Raw genomic sequence first — 20,164 nt, 5'->3', positions numbered from 1 at the left:
CCGGACCAAGGATCAAACCCGAGCCCCTTGCATTGGGAGTGTGATGTCTTAGCCACTGGACCACCAGGGAAGTCCCTGAATTTTTTGATCGTCAAGGAAAATCGTGGGAAAAGGTCCAGGAAAGTTAACTTAAAAAAAAACAAACAAACTCCACTTGATGATGAGGATGTTAGACATATGGGCTGAGAAGAGGGTCCTGGTGCTGATACTACAGAGATGTCCAGGGAGACTGGTCAGGGGTCATCCCAGGGTACCTGGGGGTCAGAGAGGAGGGACAGTCCTCTCCTTACTGATCATCAATGAAGAGAGACTCCAAACCTTGATCACAGATTCAGGGCCATCCTCTGGGGCACCTTTACAGAGGTCACTGGGGCCCGGAGCTGGCTGAGATCTCTGAGAGGGAGCGTGGCCAGGGCCCCTGACCCACTCTCAGCAGTCACCCCTCTGTCTCTCCACAGACCCAGTGGCACGGCCCTCCCTCCAAGCCAGCAACACCACAGTCACAGAACATGAGGGTCCCGTGGTCCTGACCTGCCTCACAGATGAGACTGGGGTCTCCATATGCTGGTTCTTCGAAGGCCAGAGTCTCCTGCTCACAAGGGTGATGACACTGTCCCTGGACAATAGCACCCTCACCATAGACCCTGTCAACATAAAGGATGCCGGGGATCATCAATGTGAGGTCTCCAACAGGGGCAACTCCAGCAAAAGTGACCCCCTCAGGCTGCATGTGAAATGTAAGTGACCATTTGCCTTATGCTATATCTTTCTCTGCGGATTATTCTAACAACTGTGTGGAAAATGGAGAGAGGTCACGGTGGGCAGAATATCAAACGAGACCACTACAGGGCTTCCGAGGTGGCTCAGTGGTAAAGAATCCTCCTGCAATGCAGGAGTCGAAGGTTTGATCCCTGGGTTGGGAAGCTCTCCTGGAGGAGGAAATGGCAAACCACTCCAGTATTCTTGCTTGGGAAATCCCATGGACAGAGGAGCCTGGCGGACTACAGTCCATAGGGTTGCAAGGGGTCAGACACAACTGAGCAACTGAATACAGGCACACAGTAAACAGGTGGCAGAATGAGTAACAGCTCAATCTCTGAATCAAATACAGTTTCTTCTCCTGGGTTTAGCATTTTAGTATAACTTTCACAAGATTCATTGTTGTTGTTTTTTGCTGTTACCATTTTTTTAATGTGAAGAACACATAAAATATATAATTTTAGCCACTTTTAAGACTGCAGGTCAGTAGCATTAAGTACATTCACATTGCCACTATCCATTTAGAACTTTTTCATCTTATTAAAAACTCTGTACCCCTTAAACAATAACTTCTAGAAGTCCCCCACCTCAAGCCCTGGCAAACACCATTCTACTTTCTTTGTCCCTATGAATTTGATTATGATAGTCATTTTGTATAAGTGGAATCATGTTATAGTTCAGTCACTCAGTCGTGTCCAGCTCTTAGCAACCCCGTGGACTGTAGCACACCGGGCTTCCCTGTCCTTCACCATCTCCCAGAGATTGCTTAAACTCATGTCCATTGAGTTCGATGATGCCATCCAACCATTTCTTCCTCTTTCACCCCCTTCTCCTCCTGCCCTCCTCCCAGCATCAGGGTCTTTTCCAATGAGTTGGCTCTTTGCATCAGATGGCCAAAGTAGTGGAATCATATAACATTATAATTATCCCTTTGGGTCTGATTTATTTCACTTATTAGCATTATGTCTTCAAGGTCCCACCCATATTATAGCATATGTCTGAATTTCATTCCTTTGAAAGGCTGAAGTATATTTCCTTGTATGTATACACAACATTTGATTATTCATAAGTTGATTGTCTATTAAATTGTTTCCACCTTTTGTGAATATGCTACCATCAACATGGGTGTCTAAGTATCTGTTCAATCACTGCTTTCAATCTTTTTTCTTATGGCTGCGCTGGGTCTTCATTGCAGCGTGCGGGCTCTTCATTCTGGTGTGCAGGCTTTCTTTAGTTGCAGTGTGATGGCTTCTCTTGCTGTGGCACATGGATTGTCCTGTTCTCGGGCTTAGTGGCTCCGAGGCATCTGGGACCTTAGTTCCCTGACCAAGGATTGAACCCATGTCCCCTGCATTAGAAGGTGGATTCTTAACCACTGGACCACTCGGGAAGTTCCTGCTTTCAATCTTTTGGGCACACAACCAGCAATGGAATCACTGGATCAAATGGCAGTTGTCCAGCTGTTTGATGAACGGCCATGTAGTTTTCCACGGTGGTTATAGTGTTTTCCATTCTCACCCGCAATTAATAGAAGTTTGAATCTTTACACATCGTTGCAAACACTTCCTCTTTTCTGTTTGCTTTTTTTTTTTTTTCCCACAACCATTCTAAAGGGTGAGAAGTGATATGTCACTGTGTTTTTGATTTGCATTCCCCTAATTACTGGTGATGTTGAGCATCTTTTCATCTGCTTTTGGCCATTTGTCTCTTTTTTTAAAAAAACTTATTGGAGTATATTTTACAATGTTGTGTCACTTTCAGGTGTATAGGAAAGTGATTCAGTTACACGTATATGTATATACATTCTTTTCCAGACTCTTTAGCCATATAGATTATTACGGAATATTGAGTAGAGCTCACCATGCTATACAGTAGGTCCTTGTTGGTTATCTATTTTATATATAGTAGTATGTATATGTTGACCCCATGCTCCTCATTTATTCCCACACACACACACATTTCCCCTTTGGTAACCATAGGTTTGTCTTCTAAATATGTTGAGTCTGTTTGAGTTTTGTAAATAAGTTCATTTGTATCACTTTTTAAAATAGATTCCACTTATGAGTGATAGCATATGATATTTGTCTTTCTCTGTCCAACTTGGTTCACTTAGTATGAGACTCTCTAGGTCCATCCATGTTTTTGCAAATGGGACTATTGCATTCTCCTAATATCTGAGTAATATTCCATGGTACATATATGTACCACATCTTCTTTATCCATTCCTCTTGTTTACATCTTCTTTAATTTCTTTCAGTAGTGCTTATTTATAATTCCTAAATGTATAAATCTTTCACCTTCCTTGTTAATTCCTAAGTAGTTTGTTCTTTTGATATTATTTTTCATATCAAAATAGAATAAAATTTTCTTAACTTCCTTTTTGAATATTTTATTGTATATAAGAGCAACTTATCTTTACATGTTGATTTAGTATCCTTCAACTTTGATGAATTGTTTATTAGTTCTAACAGTTTTCTGGGAAATCTTTATCATTTTCTACATATAAGGTCATGTCAACTGCAAACAGAAATAATTTTATTCTTCTTTTGCAATTTGGATGTCTTTTATTTCTTTTTCTTGCCTAATCCCTCTGGCTAGTATGTCCAATACTATTTTGAATAGAATTGGAAACAGCAGGCATTATTGTCATGCTCCTGATCTCAGAAAATAAATGTTCACTCTTTCACCGTTTAGGGTGGTGTTAGCTGTGGGATTTTTATCTATGGCCTTTATTATGTTGAGGTGGTTTCCTTTTTTCCCTAGTTTTGAGTGTTTTATCCTAAAAGGGTAGTGGGTTTTTTTCAAATGGTTTTATTTATTTAACCTCCTTACTTTATACATCTGTTCATATATTCTATTTCTTTATGATTACATCTTGGTAGCTCTCATATTTCCAGGAATTTGTCCATTTCACAGAAGTTATCCAATTTGTTGGCATAGGATTATTCCTAGTACTCTTATACTTTGTATTATTTTTGTAGAATTAGTAGTAATGATTCCACATTCATTTCTGATTTTTATAATTTGAATCTTCTCTTTTTTCCTTAGTCAATCTAGTTAAAGTTTATCAATTTTGTTAATCTTTTTGAAGAACCAAATACTGGTTTCATTGATTCTATCTCCTGTTTCTTCATTCTCTAATTTATTTATCTCAAATCTCATTATTATTATTTCCTTCCTTCTGCTAGCTTTGGGTCTAGCTTTTTTTCTTGTCCCTCAAGATGTAAATTTAGGTTGTTGATTTGAGATCCTTCTTTTAATATAAGCATTTACAATTATAAATTCTTGCACGACATTCTTCACTTCTCTCAGCCTCAGAGTCCTCAAGGGAGAACTGTAATAAAAGAACCTTCTTTATGGCATTTTGTCACAGATTTAATGTAATATTCAACTAAACCCTTAGCAAAACATCCACACGGGGAACATTTTACAAACAATTTAGCTGCTATAATTATTACTATTATCATTGTTGTTGCTGCTGTTTAGTTACTAAGTCCTGTCCAAGTCTTTGAGGCCCCATGGACTATAGCTCGCCAGGCTCCACTGTCCATGGGATTTCCCAGGCAAGAAGACTGGAGTGGGTTGCCATTTCCTTCTCCAGGGGACCTTCTTGATTTCATTAGGCTGTATACAGTCAGGTGTTCCTAGGACGACTTGACTCTCGATCCACATCTCATTAGCCACATGGCTTTAGGTTCTCCACCACTGTAAACCTCAGATTTTCCATCTGTAAAATGGAAATAATGTCTATCTGACTGGGTTATTATATGAATTAAATGAGATATTTCGCAAATATATAGCACAGAGCCTGGCACAGAGTATGTACATCATAAGCTCACATTAGCACTGATTTTCAGTCTTGAGTTGAACAGTGAGGACCACTGAAGTAAAAAAGAAGAAACAGACAAAAGGTGTTATATATTTGGGTAGGGAAAGCACAAAGATCCACAGGAACATGTTACTTCCTAAATATGGAAGAGAGGAAACAGGGGGATTGAGTACAAGGTTTCATGTCTAGTATGATAGTTTTCATTCCATGAGATGCAACCAGGATGGGATTAGACATCTAAGACATTCCTTGCGGAAAATGCCTGTGAAGGAACGTGAGGCAGGAGTGGGAGGAGCCTGGGAGGGTCCTCAGAGCAGGATGCACATTGGATCCCTAGGAAGGAGGAAGTTTCAGGCTGCAGTGCAGTTCTAAGAGAATATCTGCAAAGCTGGCAAGGAGCCCTTAAATTAAAAGTCACCCATCACACAAAAAAATTTATTTCTCACAGAATTGGGATTGATTTCATATTCCTGCTGGAAACCTGTGTGAAGGGTGGTCTCTGGGAAAAGGGGTAGTGAATTCAGAGGGCCTTCCATCATTTAAGTCCCAACCATAAGATACCTCCAATGGCTCAGATGATAAAGAGTCGGCCAGCAATGCCAGAGACCCGGGTTCGATCCCTTGGTCGGGAAGATCCCCGGGTCAGGAAGATCCCTAGGACAACGAAATGGCAACCCACTCCAGTATTCTTGCCTGGGAAATCCCATGGACAGAGGAGCCTGGCAGGCTACACTCCATGGGGTCACAATGAGTCACACGTGACTCAGGAACTCACACTTCTGTAAGACACCTAACAGGTGCATATTCATGGCAGCCATACCTGGTACCCAGGTAAAGATGTAACCATGAAAAGCTGGGAAGTGATCACATACAAAAATAACCATCATCAGTCCTTCTTACATTTCCAAAGACTTCAAACATATGAGTGCAGAAAAGCCAGGTTGGAATTGAGGAATGTGGTAACCAACCTAGAAATACAATCAGAGAGGAAAAAATCGCAAGAATATGGGTGGTTACTCACCTCACAGCAACCTTCCACAGAAAGTTTATACCTTGGAGGAACAAGCAGAGACTGTTTATTTCATATTGAGTTATTTCCTGAGCCCCTCACACTGTAAAATAATGTCGCCTTCATTCATTCATTCTTCTCTTTTCTTTCCACAACAGATAAACCGACATCAGAAAGTTCCTCTGACCTCTCAGCTGGTGCCATTGTCGGCATCGTGATTGGAGCTATGGCTGGGGTAGCTCTGATAGCAGCCCTGGTGTATTTTCTGTACGTCAGAGAAGCTAGACGGTATGCCACCTTTCCTCTTGTTCTGCTTTCTTCGAGGCTGACTGCCCTGCTCGGGAGAGGGAAGGAGACTTCGTCTCTGTCTCTGGCCTAGATCTGCTCCTCAGTCTTCCTGTGCTTCTCGGCACTGATTCTTATGGGTCTCCTCTTCCCTGGTCTTCATGTTTCCTGTAACCCCCTGTCTCTTGGACATGGCTATTCCCACCTCCATCTGGTTTAGAGGGGGCAGGGCCAATTGTGTTCCTCTGTCCCAGGCAGGGAAACCAAGGTCCAAGAAGGAAAACCAATGAGGACATGAAAGGAGGAGCAGGAGGAAGGGAGACCTGTGCTCTGTCGACCACAAGAGGAGGAGGAGGGAGGGACAGGACTGGAAGAGAACCTAAGAAAAGCAGGAACAACCCAAGCCCTCCTGGGCAATGAAGAAAGTGAGAAATAACCAGCATCTACCTACAAAAGTGGAAAGATGTCCTGGTAGAAATAGAAGCAGTTGAGATGAATGGCCGTAAATGTTCTGAAGAGCCAGTAACCAGAGAGGAGTAAACATGAGAGGGGGTAATGGGTAGATTGAAGACGGAGGTCCTAGGAAGAAAGAGGACCAACCAAGGTGAAAATGAACATGGAGGAGCCCCACGGAATCATGCCGACACTGTGCTTCCTAATTCAAGGAGCAGAGACCCTGTGCCTGGGAATAGTAGTTACTGTATCTAATATTTATTTAGGGCAACTGACTAGTGCAATCTCACAGAGCACAAATCCTCAGATCACAACCACAGTAAGCAGAGCCACTCACTCAGTGAGACCTGGTTTGTTCCACCACATGCCCTGACCGACCAGGGAATTCCTACCTTCTGAAATATGAGAGGTGATCTCAGTCCCCACCCTCAGTTTGGCACAGGTCCTCACACCCTTCCTAGTCATGGAACAGTCCCCAGAGACATGGCCCCTCTGAAGCCATACAAGCCAGGCAGCCGTGAGATGGCCGAGCTTCCAGGAGCCCTTTCCTCATCCTACCTCCTTCCCCCTCCTGCCTCTGTTATGGATGCGGACATCTCCTATGGTGAGACTTTCCCTGCCTCTGGTGCTCTGGGTGCTGTGGGCCTCAGCCCCTCCTGCCTCTGGAGCCTGCTGCCTAGACACACACCTGTGAGACACACGTGGGCAAAACTCAGGCCTTGTGAACTGGCAGAAATCTTCAGAAGTGCACTGAGGCCTCCCCTCAACACCCGCACCCCGCCCCACCACCACCTCGGTCTAATGCACTGGGGTCTGGACCACAGACTGAGGGAAGAGAAATCCTTAAGTCTTAATCATGGGCCCCCACCCTCCCACCACCTGCCACCTCCTTCAGCTAGAAGTCACATCAGCTTTAGGAACAGTCCTTTCTGAGGCCATAAGGCAACTCTGCATTTTTCATGGGTTGATGACTCTCCATTGTTTCCCCAGGTCAAGTCACTCTGACAGTTCACCTGAAAAGGTAAGCACAGCCAGCTTCACTGGCTCCTTTTCTCATGGAAATATCTCTGTGTAGAATGGGTTAGTCTTGTAGACACAAATGGGAAATCAAGTTTGGGTCAGAGTTCCTCACTGCAGCAACAAAGAAGCATTACTCCCAAGAGTCCACCTCACTGGACTTGATGACAGCTGGGACCATGGACAAGTAACTTAACCTCATAGAGCCTCAGCTGAGTCCTCTGAAAAATGGGTGTGCTGCCTAGCACAGAGGAGATCAAGGAATTAAATGACATAACAAAGGTAAAGCACTCAGCACAGTGGCCAGAGCAAGAAAGGCACTAGATCATTCTCCCTCTTCTGCCTCCAGGCTGACTCTGCTGTTACTGACAAATGATAATTTCCAGTGTTATAGACCTGAGGTCTTGATTCCTTTCCCTTCTAATACTTTTACTGAATTTTCCTCATCTTAATCTTCAACAGAATACACATATAAACTGAAAAATGCTTCAGTCATAAGTGTTGGGTTGACCCAAGTTTGTTTGAGTTTTTCCGTGGGATCTTATGGAAAAATCTGAATGAGCTTTCTGACCAACCTAATAATTTTAACAGTGTGTAAGTTTCCACAAGTTGTTCATATCTGTGTAAACAGTACCCAATCATTTTAAAAAAATCAACCCCCCTCAACACACACACACACACAAAATGCTCCAGTTACTTCCCTCTGAAAAGTAAAGACTATCTTCACTTAAAATGCATGGGATTACTTTTACTTGATTATGTGCTTATATAACGAAACACACAGTGTACATGGGTCTGGCTTCTTTCATTCAAAATTGTTTTGCAAAATTCATTCATATGGTTGTGTGCCTTTATTGTCTATTTATTCTTATTGCTGTGCCATCATATTCCATTGTAGAATTCGATAATCATCCATAATGTTCTAATTATTATTCAATAGGATGTAACTAAGCAGAGAAAATAGGTAATAAAAGCCTTTCTCTGAAGCTAAAAGTTTCAAAGTGGTAAGAGCATGGGTGCTGTGTCACCCTGGACAAGGGGAGGGTCTGGCCTATGATGCTGATTTAACTGACTGCTGCTCATGCCTTTCAGGTTAATGAAGTTAAATATTCCTCCCTGAACTTCAATGCCCAGGAATTAAAAAAAAAAGCAACTTCAGCCTCCCCATCTCCAACACATACAGAAACCATTCAGAAGTGAAAAAACAGTAATGGAACCTGTGCTGCTTCTTGCACTGTTGCCTTATTCCAGGCTTCTCAACCCCATCCCTGGGACATCCCCCTGCCCTCAGGGAAAATGAGGAGAGAGTCTTCCCCCAGCTCCTTCGACCCCTAATGAGGCTCCTCCAGTCTGCCTGGTCATAGCACCTTCCTTCAGTGTCAGTGGATGAAAAGGCACATCCACAAAGAGATCTGTAGGAAACCAAAACTTCCTCGTCATTGAAATCTAGCAAATCGGACCCTGGGAGAAAGTTGCCAGAACCTCTGCCTCTCCCCATTTGCTGACCTAGACCAGTTGTAAACTTGTGTATTCAGAACACATTCATTCCTTCCCACCTCAGTCCTATTGGAGTCTAACATGAATTTGCCATAACCTGGAGAATTATTTCTTATCCACTAAAATGCCTGTGCCAGAAAAAAAGAGCAAGGAGAAGGAAAACGAAGAGCTTCTGCACTCTGAAGCCCAGTGTGAACCCACCATTCACAGGAAGACACATACATGACCAGCTCTGAGCTGGGAAGTTCTACACCTTTGTCCGCTTTCAGGATTGTCCGCCTGCAGGATCAGGGACTAAACAACTTACTACTTAGCTAGAATACCATCTAAACCTTTGAAAGTGTGCCTTCAGAGAACCCACTAGAAGCAACTTGAAAACAACTTCTCAGCATTCATAAGTGTATCTTGATGGAAACTGCAAAAACAAACAAACAAAAAAACCACACATACTGTTTTAGTAATGCTATGGGCTTTATTCAAAGCAATGCCCGGACATTCAGGGGTCATCGGTTTATGGGGCAGTCAGCTCTCACCAGATGCAATCTGCTGGGATTGGGAAAGGACTCAGAAAGTCACCCTGCAGAGATTATTTAAATAATGGTCAAAGAATGTACAATTTGGGGGTATTGGTTGTTTATTCCCTTCCTTCTGAGACATTCTGCCATTTTAATTTTTGTAACTGCCTGTTTATGTGAAAGGGGTTCTGTTTAATTTGTTGCATAAGCCAATCTGACCACTTCAGGGGGAAGAACCTACCAAAGCCCCTCATGTCCCTCTGGCCATGAGCTCCCTAAGCCTTTTGTGTCAGGGGCTCTGCACAGAAAATAAGAAGTAGCAGTTGTCTACCTCCACGGCCAGAAATGGGTCTCACTCCGTTTCTAGGCATCTCAGGCCAGTCATCAACCCCCTTCTCTTCCATGTTCCCGCCTGTGCCTGTTCTGTCCGTCTGCCCTGCTTACCTTCTCAGGACGCCTTCTTGAGAAGCAGGAGCGCCCTGAAGGGAACTCGGCCCCTTGCGCTGTTAGCGTTGTTTAGAGCCCAAGAGGCCGCACTGGTGCGCACGCTCCTTAGGACACAAGGTGCAGATTATGACTCAGCCCTGGGTTTCTTGAAGAGCCTCTGGAATTCTTCTCCCATGCGGTTCACGGGACCCAATTGTTGGCACAGAAAGGGAGGACGGGAGGAGGAGAGGTGCACCTGCTTCCCACCAGCCTTCTGCACAGACGGGGCCTCCTTGGGCTGCTAAGAGAAAGGCTTTATTCCGCCTTCATGTCGGACCTCATGCTGTGTGGAACTGGCCTCCGAGACGGGTGGCTGGGAGTGCTCTGTACTCAGGTACCTCTTTCAGGGTTTTCTCACCCTGATACAGACTGTGTACACCTCCCCTCATACAAGCACTTCTGCATAATTTAATTTTGCCTGGCTGAGGCCATTTCTGAATGATTTGTAAAAATTGCTCTATGTTTATAATAAATATTGTGTATCAGATATCAACATGCTGCCTCACAGTTGGTACTGCTTTCTGCATTGCCTTCTTTACAGGCGGAAGAAATAGAAATTGCTCAACAGGGAGTCAGACTAAGCCTGTTTCTAAGTCCAGAGGTGTTGGATCCTGGGATCTGAGAGCTCAATCAATTCATGTGCACACCTGCTGACAAAGTGCGTCCACCTAGAGCCACAGGTCACTGCCCCAACCTGCCTGGAGGACCTGCCTGTCTTCCTCTGGGAGAGAAGGAGAGAAGATGATTTCATGAGTAAAAGGTCTGCTGGACTCTTCACTAGGGACACACCACACTGCCGACACAGATGGCTCCAGTGCACCCCATGCCTGATCCAGTGTTCACTCGCACAGTCTCCATGGGCTCAGGTGTGTAGAAATCTCTCCTACACATCCCGCCTCCTTGTTCCCTGTCCCTTTTTCTGCCCCTCAGAGAGTCAGAGTTCTTCCAACCAGGATAACCTTCCTTTATTAATTATACTAAGAATTAGCCTGTCATCTCATTTCCTTCACTTCCAAGCAATTGGAACATGTGCTGGCTTTCCCCTCCTCAGCCCCTGATTTCCTCTGGCCCTCTGCTGTGTGCCTCCATCCCAAGACCACTGGAAGCAGCAATAAAGTCAGCACACAGGGGACTTCCCCGGCGGTAAAGAATCCATCTTCCACTGCAGGGGCCACTGGTTGATTCCCTGGTGGAAGAAGATCCCACATGCCGTGGAGCAACTAAGGCCATCCGTCACAACTACTGAGCCTGTGCTCTGCAACAAGAGAAGCCACTGCAGTGAGAAGCCCACCCACCACAACTAGAGAGAGAGCCCTCACTCTCCACAACTAGAGAAAAGCCTGTGAAGCAATGAAGATCAGCCAAACATAAAATAAATAAATACTTTATTTTTTTAATTGGCAGTAGTAATTGATGGCCTTGGACTTCCCAAGTGGTGCTAGTGGTATAAAGAACCCAACCACCAATGCAAGACATGTAAGAGACAAGGGTTCGATCCCTGGGTCGGGAAGATCCCCTGGAGGAGGGCATGGAAACCCACCCCAGTGTTCTTCCTGGAAAATCCCATGGACAGAGTTGCCTGATGGCCACAGTGCATGGGGTCACAGAGAGTCAGACAGGACTGCAGTGACGGGGAAGCAGCAGCACCATGAGCCTGGTGCGCTCCGTCATGTCCGGTTCTCTGTGACCCCGTGGCTGGAGCCCACCATGGAATTTCCCAGGCGTGGACACAGAATGATTTGGGGAGGAGAGTAACCACCATCCTTAGACAAAACGATAGACATGCCTTTGCTTTAAAATGATCCTGGGCTTCCCTGGTGGCTCAGTAGTGAAGAATCCACCTGCCATTGCAGGAGACATGGGTTTGATCCCTGATCGGGAAAGACCCCACATGCCGCGGGGCAACCAGGCATGCGCTCCCCAGCTATCGAGCCTGTGCTCTGGAGCCCGGAAGTCACAACTACTGAGCCCACGTGCCCCGGAGCCCCTGGTCTGCAACAAGAGGAGCCACTGCAGTGAGAAGCCCGAGCACCGCAACCAGGGAAAGACCTGAGCAACAAAGACCCAGCACAGCGAAAACTGAACAGATAAATAAAACATACTTGGTTTAAAACACACACACACACACAAGACCTCATGGCTTAGGCTATTCCTGAGGGAAACAGACACCCCAGAGGGGGACCCTCCAGACTGAGTGTGTCATGCCTGACCAGAAGTCCGAGAGCATCTCCTTATCTGCCCTATTCCCCTCAGTTATTCCAGGAGCACCTGGGAGTCTATGTGAGGTATTCTCTCCCCTCCCTTGGGCTCCTCTGGGGCTACTGGGTTGAGCCCCTGAAGGCCTTCTCAGAGAAAAATACCTCTGAGTTTTTCCCACTCAGCTCACTAGGTTACTGCTAAGTTTTCCACCTATCTATGTTTATCTTGATGGAAACACAAGGAGGTCTCTGCATCAGAGAAGAGACCATTTACTCAGAGACAGGGATCCAAAGACTTAGATTGGAATGCTGTATGGATTTATCATTTGAGACCTTCTCACCAATACCCTGGGAGAATTCAGACCACACAGCTTTCACCACGACAGTGAGATATAATTTTGTAAGGAAGCCCCAGCAGCCTTGAAGAGCTAGCTCTGCGATGACTCTTCTCTGGAGCTCAGAAATTACAGTGGGAACCGCTGCCACAGAAGTGGGAAACCTCAGTGCAATGGGGGTAACTGGCTCGAGAGGCAGCAGGTCTAAGAGGCGTTTGTTGTTCAGTTGCTAAGTCGTGTCCAAATCTTGGTGACCCCATGGACTGAAACACACCTGGCTCCTCTGTCCTCCACTATTTCCCAGAGTTCACTCAAATTCATGTCTACTGAGCCAGTACTTAAGCACCAAAGGCAAGGTGGGCCATGCTCCCTATAATGGACACTAGAGTCAATGCTGCCATCAGAAGAGTGTGACTCAACAGAGAACAAAGGCACTGGCTAACTGAAATGAAAGAAACAGGAAGTCTAATAAATTCTTACTTGACCCGTATACATGAAAGAGCTCTAAATCAAGTGAACAAAAGGCAAATAAAATCAAGAAAAAAAAAAGTCAGTATCCCTCAGTCAATTCCTAGCTAAAAGACCCAGAATCCTTGGGGTGTATATATCTTTTTCAGCACTGCTTACAATAACCAGGACATGGAAGCCACCTCAGTGGGCATCAACAGCAGAATGGGTAAAGAAGATGTGGTACATATATACGATGGAATATTCTTGTTGTTTAGTCACTAAGTCATGTCTGACTCTTTTCCTCATGCCTTGTCTTCTTGTCCCCATACCTCTTTCCATCTGACTGTTCCCGAGTTATGGGTGCGTGCATGCAAAGTCTCTTCCATCAGGTCTGACTCTGTGACCCTATGGACTGTGGCCCGCTGGGCTCCTCTGTCCTTGGCATTCTCCAGGCAAGAATATTGGGATGGGTTGCCATGCCCTCCTCCAGGGGATCTTCCTGACCCAGGGATCAAACCTGTGTTTCTTAATGTCTCCTGTATTGGCAGGTGGGTTCTTTACCACTAGTGCCACCTGGAAAGCCTGTTCCTGACTTGTATCTTTGAATAATAATCCCAGGACTTCCCTGGTGGTCCAGTGGTTAAGAATCCACCTGCCAAGGCAGGGGACATGAGTTCAATCCCTGGTATGAGAAGATCCCCCATGCCTCAGAGCAATTAGACCTGTGGCCTCAAGGACCGAAGGCCGAGGGCCTGGAGCCTGTACTCCGCAACAAGAGAAGCCACCACGACGAGAAGCCCGCACACCACAACTAGAGGAAGGCCGAGCACAGCATCAGAGACCCAGCGCAGCCAAAACTAAATTAACAAAGAAGTAGTAGCCCACGTATCATGGATCCCTCTCCTGTTACCTGGCCTCTCTCTCTGAGCCACACCTGTGGCCTCCTGGAGAAGTCCCGCTGACCAATCAATGGCAAAAGAGAAAACTTGAGGCTAGTTTACAGGGAGTTCTGCTTGATGTGCAGACACCACGTGAAAGGGAAAAACTGCGGCGCGACAGACCCTTTCTGAAACCTCCCTGAAAGCCAGAGCAAAGAGAAATCCTCTGGGGGGGGCGGGGGCAGGGGAAGAAACTTCAGACAAGGCACCTGACTGTCCATTTCACCCGGAAGGAGGACTGGCCAGAGGTGTGACTATACAGTGATTCACGGGCTGTGGCCAATGGCTTGGCTGGGCCGTCAGAGATTTGGTTAAGAACATGACTAGAAAATTGGTGTCAAGGAGATCTGGGACAGAAATATATGGATAAACCTCTCTGAATGCTCACCATTCACCTCAGCAGGAGATTTAAATAATCAAGTGGATAGAATGACCTGTTCTGGGGACACCTGTCAGCCTCTTTTTTTTTTTTTTTTTAACATTTATTTACTTATTTTTGGCTGCACTGGGTCTTCATTGCTGTGCTCCGGCTTTCTCTAGTTGCAGTGAGTGGGGGCTCCTCTTCACTGCAGTGGCTTCTCTTGTTGCAGAGCACAAGCTCTAGGGTGCTCGGTCCTCAGTAGTTGTAGCCCGTGGGCTCTGGGCCCAGGGTCAGTAGTTGTGGCACACGGGCTTAGTTGCCCCAGACCAGGGATCGAACCCACATCCCCTGCACTGCCAGGCAGATTTTCAACGGCAGGACCACCAGGGAAGCCCCAGTCAGCCTCTTTCCCCAGCTACCCCTGCCTTCGACTGGTGGGGTCACGAATGTAGTGGCCATGGCGGTGAGGATGCAAGTCATACGTGGACTCAGCAACACAGACTTCCACTCACCAAGGCTGCCCTGGCTACAGCCACCGCTGAGGGCCCAGTCTGTCAGGCCCGAGACCCGCCGGGCCTCAGGTAGGGCACTGCTCCCCAGGGTGATCAGCCACTTACCTGGTGGCAGGCTGATTACAGTGAACCTTCTCCGTGATAAAAGGGCAGCCTTCTGTTCTTACTGGGACAGGCAGGTACTCTGGATGCAGATCTGCCTTCTCTGCAAGCAAATGTCTCTGCCCAAACTACCATCCATGGCTGCCTTGGTGGTCCAGAGGTTGGGAATCCACCCACCAATGCAGGAGACACGGGTTTGATCCCTGGGCCGGGAGGATCCCACCCGCCTCAGAGCAACTAAGCTCAGTGTTACAGCGACTGAGCCCGAGAGCCACAGCTACGGAAGCCCGCGTGCCCTGGAGCCTCTGCTCCGCAACCAGAGACGCCACCGCAATGTGCCCCGCACCGAAGGGTAGCCCCTGCTCACCGCAACGACACAAAACCTGAGTGCAGCCACAAAGACCCAGCGCGACCAAAAGTAGAAAATACACTATCATTTTTAATAATAATAAGAAAATTCAGGCAGGGAACTCCGCAACAAGAGAAGCCACCACAATGAGAAGCCCACGCTCCTCAACTAGAGAAAGGCCGTTCACAGCAACAACTGCTGCTGCTGCTGCTGCTGCTAAGTCACTTCAGTCGTGTCCGACTCTGTGCGACCCCATGGACGGCAGCCCACCAGGGTCCCCCATCCCTGGGATTCTCCAGGCAAGAATACTGGAGTGGGGTGTCATTGCCTTCTCCGACACAGCAGCAAAGACCCTCGATAATCCATGAGGTTAGGCAGAACCGCGTGGTGTGGGGACTGCTGCATTTCCTGCCCTGTCCACCAGACGGCAGCAGAGTTCCTCCACGGCCTCGAAGTCTCCCCAAGGGTCTCAGACCTCCCTCAGCCCAGCAGTCAGACCCTCACCGGCGTCACCTCAGTCCACAGTCCTCCTCGCTCTCCACGCCCCCCACACTGGACTCCAGCACCTCCTCCATACAGCCAGGCGTGGGCCCACTTCACACCATTAGCAACTACTATTCCTTCAGCCCACACCCTGGAAGCTGTGGCTCCACTGGACCCCCAAGGAGAAAGAAGGAGGATCCCTCTCACCCGGCGTTACTCACGCCCCCTTTCCAGCCCCTCAGTCCTTTTCTGGAGGCTTCCGATGGGAATAGAACACAACCTTCTCACAGCCTCTGAGAACCCTGGGAAGACCCTCAACGTGACAGTCGCCTCTGACTCTTTGCGACCCCATGGCTGTAGCCCGCCAGGCTCCTCTGTCCATCTGATACTCCAGACAAGAATACTGGAGTGGGTTGCCATGCCCTCACCCAGAGGATCGCCGCTACCCAGGGATTGAACCCTGGTCTCCTTCATTGCAGGCGGATTCTTTACCAGCTGAGCCACCAGGGAAGTGTTACACCACTGTTACAAAGGGAAATAATACCCTGCTTCGGAGATCCTGGGGTCTCTGTGTCATGCTGGCAGACCCCAGACCAGAACACGGCCGAGGCCGACACTGGGGGCAGGGCGGCAGCCTCTCAGTTGACTTGTCACCATCAGCCTTGCTATAGAAAGTGTGCTCCACAGTCCAGTATAGTCAGCATCACCTGAGAGCTTGTTAGATGCAGACTCTCAGGTCCACCCCACCCCTGCTGAGTCAGGCTCTGCATTTTAACATGATCTGCAGACCCTCCCTGTCCATCGATGATGGGGAGAGGCTGCTCCCACCCCACATTCTGGAGTCTCAGCCAGGCTGGGCAAGCATGTGACCTGTGTGGCTGCTGAAGCAGCTTTCCTAAGGTCCCTCTGGGGGGTTCAAAGTCTTCATGAAGCGCCACAGGTGGTTCCCATGCACCGTGGGGACACCGACTCTGTGACAAGAGTTCCCGATGCACCTCCTGCCCACCCCCCAGGCTCCTGCTCTGCGGGGGAAGGCCAGAAGGAGAACATGAGGCTGGAGACTGTGGAAGCGGGGAGGCTGACTGTACCCCCCAACTGAGACCTACGGGGGAACGCCCAGGACAGGACCCCCAGGGAGGTGCTCTCCCCAACAGTGGGGGAAACTGCGTACGTGTGTGTGTGTGTGTGTGTGTGTGTGTGTGTGTAGGGTGAGAGGTCAAGCTGCCAAAGGCAGAAACAGCAGCGCTTCCCAGGCAAATGAAATGTAACAGAAAGGGAAGAGGGAAGAGGAGAGAAGGCAGTCAGGAATGAGAGAGGTGGGGAAGGGGGAGTCAACTGAGAGTGAGGCCCCGCCCCTGGTCCACGTGACTTAGCAAAGTGAACCTTCCTTAGGGCCAAGCCTATCACAGAGCGGGAAGGCCGGCAGAGCTCACACAGCGACTGCAGTGCCTGTGAGCCTTTCTGGAGCAGAAGTTCTCCTCACAGACAGAGAGAGAGAGGCAGCAGACAGCAGGCACCATGGAGCCCCCCTCAGGCCCTTCCCGCCGACGGTGCGCCCCCTGCAACAGGGTCCTGCTGGCAGGTGAGTGGGGACAATTTTCAGGGAGTGGGCAGAGACAGTTTGCAGGGAGAACAGGAGACTGGGTGGGATCACTGGAGGAGACCGGGCTCTGAGAGGGGACAGAGTGCTTCTGTTCAGACCTGAGGGCAGAGGACAGGGGAGCAGGGAGGGTAGGGCCGGAGGCTCAGCCGCAGGAGACTCTCCATGAACTAGAACTGGTGAGGGGCAGGGAAACTTCAACTAGTGTAGCTTTTACAAGTTATTCTTCACTGAGCAGTAACTGTTGAAAACTGATGACGATAATAATAACTTATGTCTGGGTGTCACTACAGAAAAACACTTAACCAGGACACTAAACATTGTCCTTACCCAGCACCCTCAGAAACTGACAAAACCAGGCTGTGGAATTCCTGGGACCCCTCATTCCTTCATCCCCAGGTACAATGTCTGGAGCCTGGTCCTGGCACTGCGTTTCAAGCAGGATCAGACAAGCCCCTGCCTTCACAGAGCTTACACTCTGTGGGGAGGAAGACAGACAAGCAGAGAGATCTAGAATGTGCTGTCAGGCGCTGACAGGCGTCATGCAGGAAATGGAGCAGGGAAGGGTCAGCAAATGAACACGGAGGGTCTTTAGAGCAGCTGGTCGGGGGGAAGGACATCTCCCAAGAGGCCCCTGAGTGTGAGCAGTTGTGTGAGGGCAGTGAGGAAGTGAGCCGGGGGAAAACTGGGGAAACAGAGAAAGTACAGAGCCCAGAGGGGCCGAAGTGATGGGGGTCATGCTACTAAGCTTAACCACACACACACATACACACACACACACACACACACACACACACACACACACACTAAGGCTTGAGGGATGGAGAGACCAGCTTAGGACCCAGGGCACCATCTTCCCATCCCCCACACAGGTCAGAATATTAACTGATTTCTCTCTCTTCCCTCCTAGCCTCACTCTTAACTTTCTGGACCCCGCCCACCACTACCCAGCTCTCTATTGAAACGGTGCCACCCCTTGCTGCAGAAGGATCCAATGTCCTGCTACTTGCCCACACCGTGACAGAGAAAACTCTAGGCTATTCCTGGTACAGAGGAGAAAGGGTAGAAACCATCCAGCTAATTGTATCATATGGAGTAGCCACTAATTTAATTACCAATGGGCCTTCACACAGCGGTCGGGAGACACTTTACCCCAATGGAACCCTGCTGATCCAGAACATCACCCAGAAAGACACAGGATCCTACACCCTGCTCATTTTAAAGTTTGATTTAGAGACAGGACAGACTGGACACCTCCACGTACATCGTGAGTGCTTCCTCTTACCTCGGGGTGTTGGGGTGGGGAGCGATTGAATTCTGCTTTGACAGACCCGGATGGTGCCTCCATCTCCGTCTACATTATGTGCCGTGTTGGGGTTTGAACATTTAGTGCAGGACACACACAGTGGAGACGAACTCCAAAGGGTCAGAATTCCACTCAGGGGATCTGGACCCTGCAAACACCATGTAGAGAGAAGGAGGGTCTGATGGGAGGGACTCAGCAGAGGGAGAGAACTCTCAGTCCAGCCCCCCTGGGTCCCTCCCTGAGACCATGACCCTGAGAAAGACACTGCAGGACTCAGTAGGGGCCTGGCCTGAGGGATCCTCACAGAGAAGCTCAGGCCCACGGGGAAGCCCCTCCCCAGACATTGTCCCAGGGTCCCGGCTCCAGCGACCACGGAGAACCTGGGCTGCTGGTGGGTGTTGGCCTACCGGCGGGGCTGACTGTGGGCTGATTATTCCCAGCTCCCTGAGGCCAAAGTTTCTCAGCAGGTCACTGGCCAGGGCTCAGCCCCAAGAGCCGAGTCTGAGCAGGGATGGAGTCCAGTCCTTCCCCTGAGACTCAGCATAGAGAGTAGGCTAGGCTGGGTTTTTGAATTTTTTTCAATTTAGGTATTTTTATTTACTTATTTGGCTGCATTGGGTCTTAGTTGTGGCATGTGAGATCTTCTGGTTGTGGTGCAAAAACTCTTCGTTTCAGGATGTGGGATCTAGTTCCCGGACCAAGGATCAAACCCAGGCCCCTTGCATTGGGAGTGTGATGTCTTAGCCACTGGACCACCAGGGAAGTCCCTGAATTTTTTGATAGTCAAAGAAAATCGTGGGAAAAGGTCCAGGAAAGTTAACTTAAAAAAAAAAAAAAAACTCCACTTGATGATGAGGATGTTAGACATGTGGGCTGAGAAGAGGGTCCTGGTGCTGATACTACAGAGATGCCCAGGGAGACTGGTCAGGGGTCATCACAGGGTACCTGGGGGTCAGAGAGGAGGGACAGTGCTCTCCTTACAGATCATCAATGAACAGAGACTCCAAACCTTGATCACAGATTCAGGGCCATCCTCTGGGGCACCTTTACAGAGGTCGCTGGGGCCCAGGGATGGCTGAGGTCTCTGAGAGGGAGCATGGCCCAGGCCCCTGACCCACTCTCAGCAGTCACCCCTCTGTCTCTCCACAGACCCAGTGGCACGGCCCTCCCTCCAAGCCAGCAACACCACAGTCGCAGAACATGAGGGTCCCGTGGTCCTGACCTGCCTCACAGATGAGACTGGGGTCTCCATACGCTGGTTTTTCAAAGGCCAGAGTCTCCTCCTCACAAGGGTGATGACACTGTCCCTGGACAATAGCACCCTCACCATAGACCCTGTCAGCAGAAAAGACACCGGGGATTATCAGTGTGAGGTCTCCAACAGGGGCAACTCCAGCAAAAGTGACCCCCTCAGGCTGCATGTGAAATGTAAGTGACCATTTGCCTTATACTATATCTTTCTCTGTGGATTATTCTAACAATCGTGTGGAAAATGGAGAGAGGTCACAGTGGGCAGAATATCAAACGAGACCACTACAGGGCTTCCGAGGTGGCTCAGTGGTAAAGAATCCTCCTGCAATGCAGGAGACGAAGGTTTGATCCCTGGGTTGGGAAGCTCCCCTGGAGGAGGAAATGGCAAGCCACTCCAGTATTCTTGCTTGGGAAATCCCATGGACAGAG

The 20,164-nt window shown here is 48.3% G+C and overlaps 3 protein-coding genes across 9 annotated transcripts in view; 2 read left to right on the top strand and 1 right to left on the bottom strand.

The window, feature by feature from the left end:
• LOC122420201 (carcinoembryonic antigen-related cell adhesion molecule 1-like) overlaps nucleotides 1-8,670 on the top strand; it is a 108,133-nt gene extending 99,463 nt beyond the window's left edge. Inside the window, exons 4-6 of one of the 2 annotated variants that reach the window (XM_043435073.1) lie at nucleotides 5,756-5,885; nucleotides 7,326-7,356; nucleotides 8,445-8,670. In XM_043435073.1, coding sequence (XP_043291008.1) covers nucleotides 5,756-5,885; nucleotides 7,326-7,356; nucleotides 8,445-8,552 — 269 coding nt within the window. In that variant the 3' untranslated portion in view covers nucleotides 8,553-8,670. The remainder of the gene's footprint in view (nucleotides 1-5,755; nucleotides 5,886-7,325; nucleotides 7,357-8,444) is intronic. The other variant, XM_043435072.1, reaches the window with a different exon arrangement.
• Nucleotides 1-20,164, bottom strand: part of LOC122420196 (carcinoembryonic antigen-related cell adhesion molecule 7-like) — a 320,198-nt gene that overhangs the window by 141,025 nt on the left and 159,009 nt on the right. The gene's annotated exons all lie outside the window — the stretch shown is intronic.
• LOC122420213 (carcinoembryonic antigen-related cell adhesion molecule 6-like) overlaps nucleotides 16,980-20,164 on the top strand; it is a 75,456-nt gene continuing 72,271 nt past the window's right edge. For all 3 annotated transcript variants that reach the window (XM_043435108.1, XM_043435106.1, XM_043435107.1), the window contains exons 1-3: nucleotides 16,980-17,160; nucleotides 18,089-18,445; nucleotides 19,634-19,912. In XM_043435108.1, the coding sequence (XP_043291043.1) occupies nucleotides 17,097-17,160; nucleotides 18,089-18,445; nucleotides 19,634-19,912 (700 nt within the window). In that variant the 5' untranslated portion in view covers nucleotides 16,980-17,096. The remainder of the gene's footprint in view (nucleotides 17,161-18,088; nucleotides 18,446-19,633; nucleotides 19,913-20,164) is intronic.

Source organism: Cervus canadensis, chromosome 18 (assembly GCF_019320065.1).
Source record: "Cervus canadensis isolate Bull #8, Minnesota chromosome 18, ASM1932006v1, whole genome shotgun sequence".
Lineage (NCBI taxonomy): Eukaryota > Metazoa > Chordata > Mammalia > Artiodactyla > Cervidae > Cervus > Cervus canadensis.
This window is presented reverse-complemented; position numbering and strand designations above follow the sequence as displayed.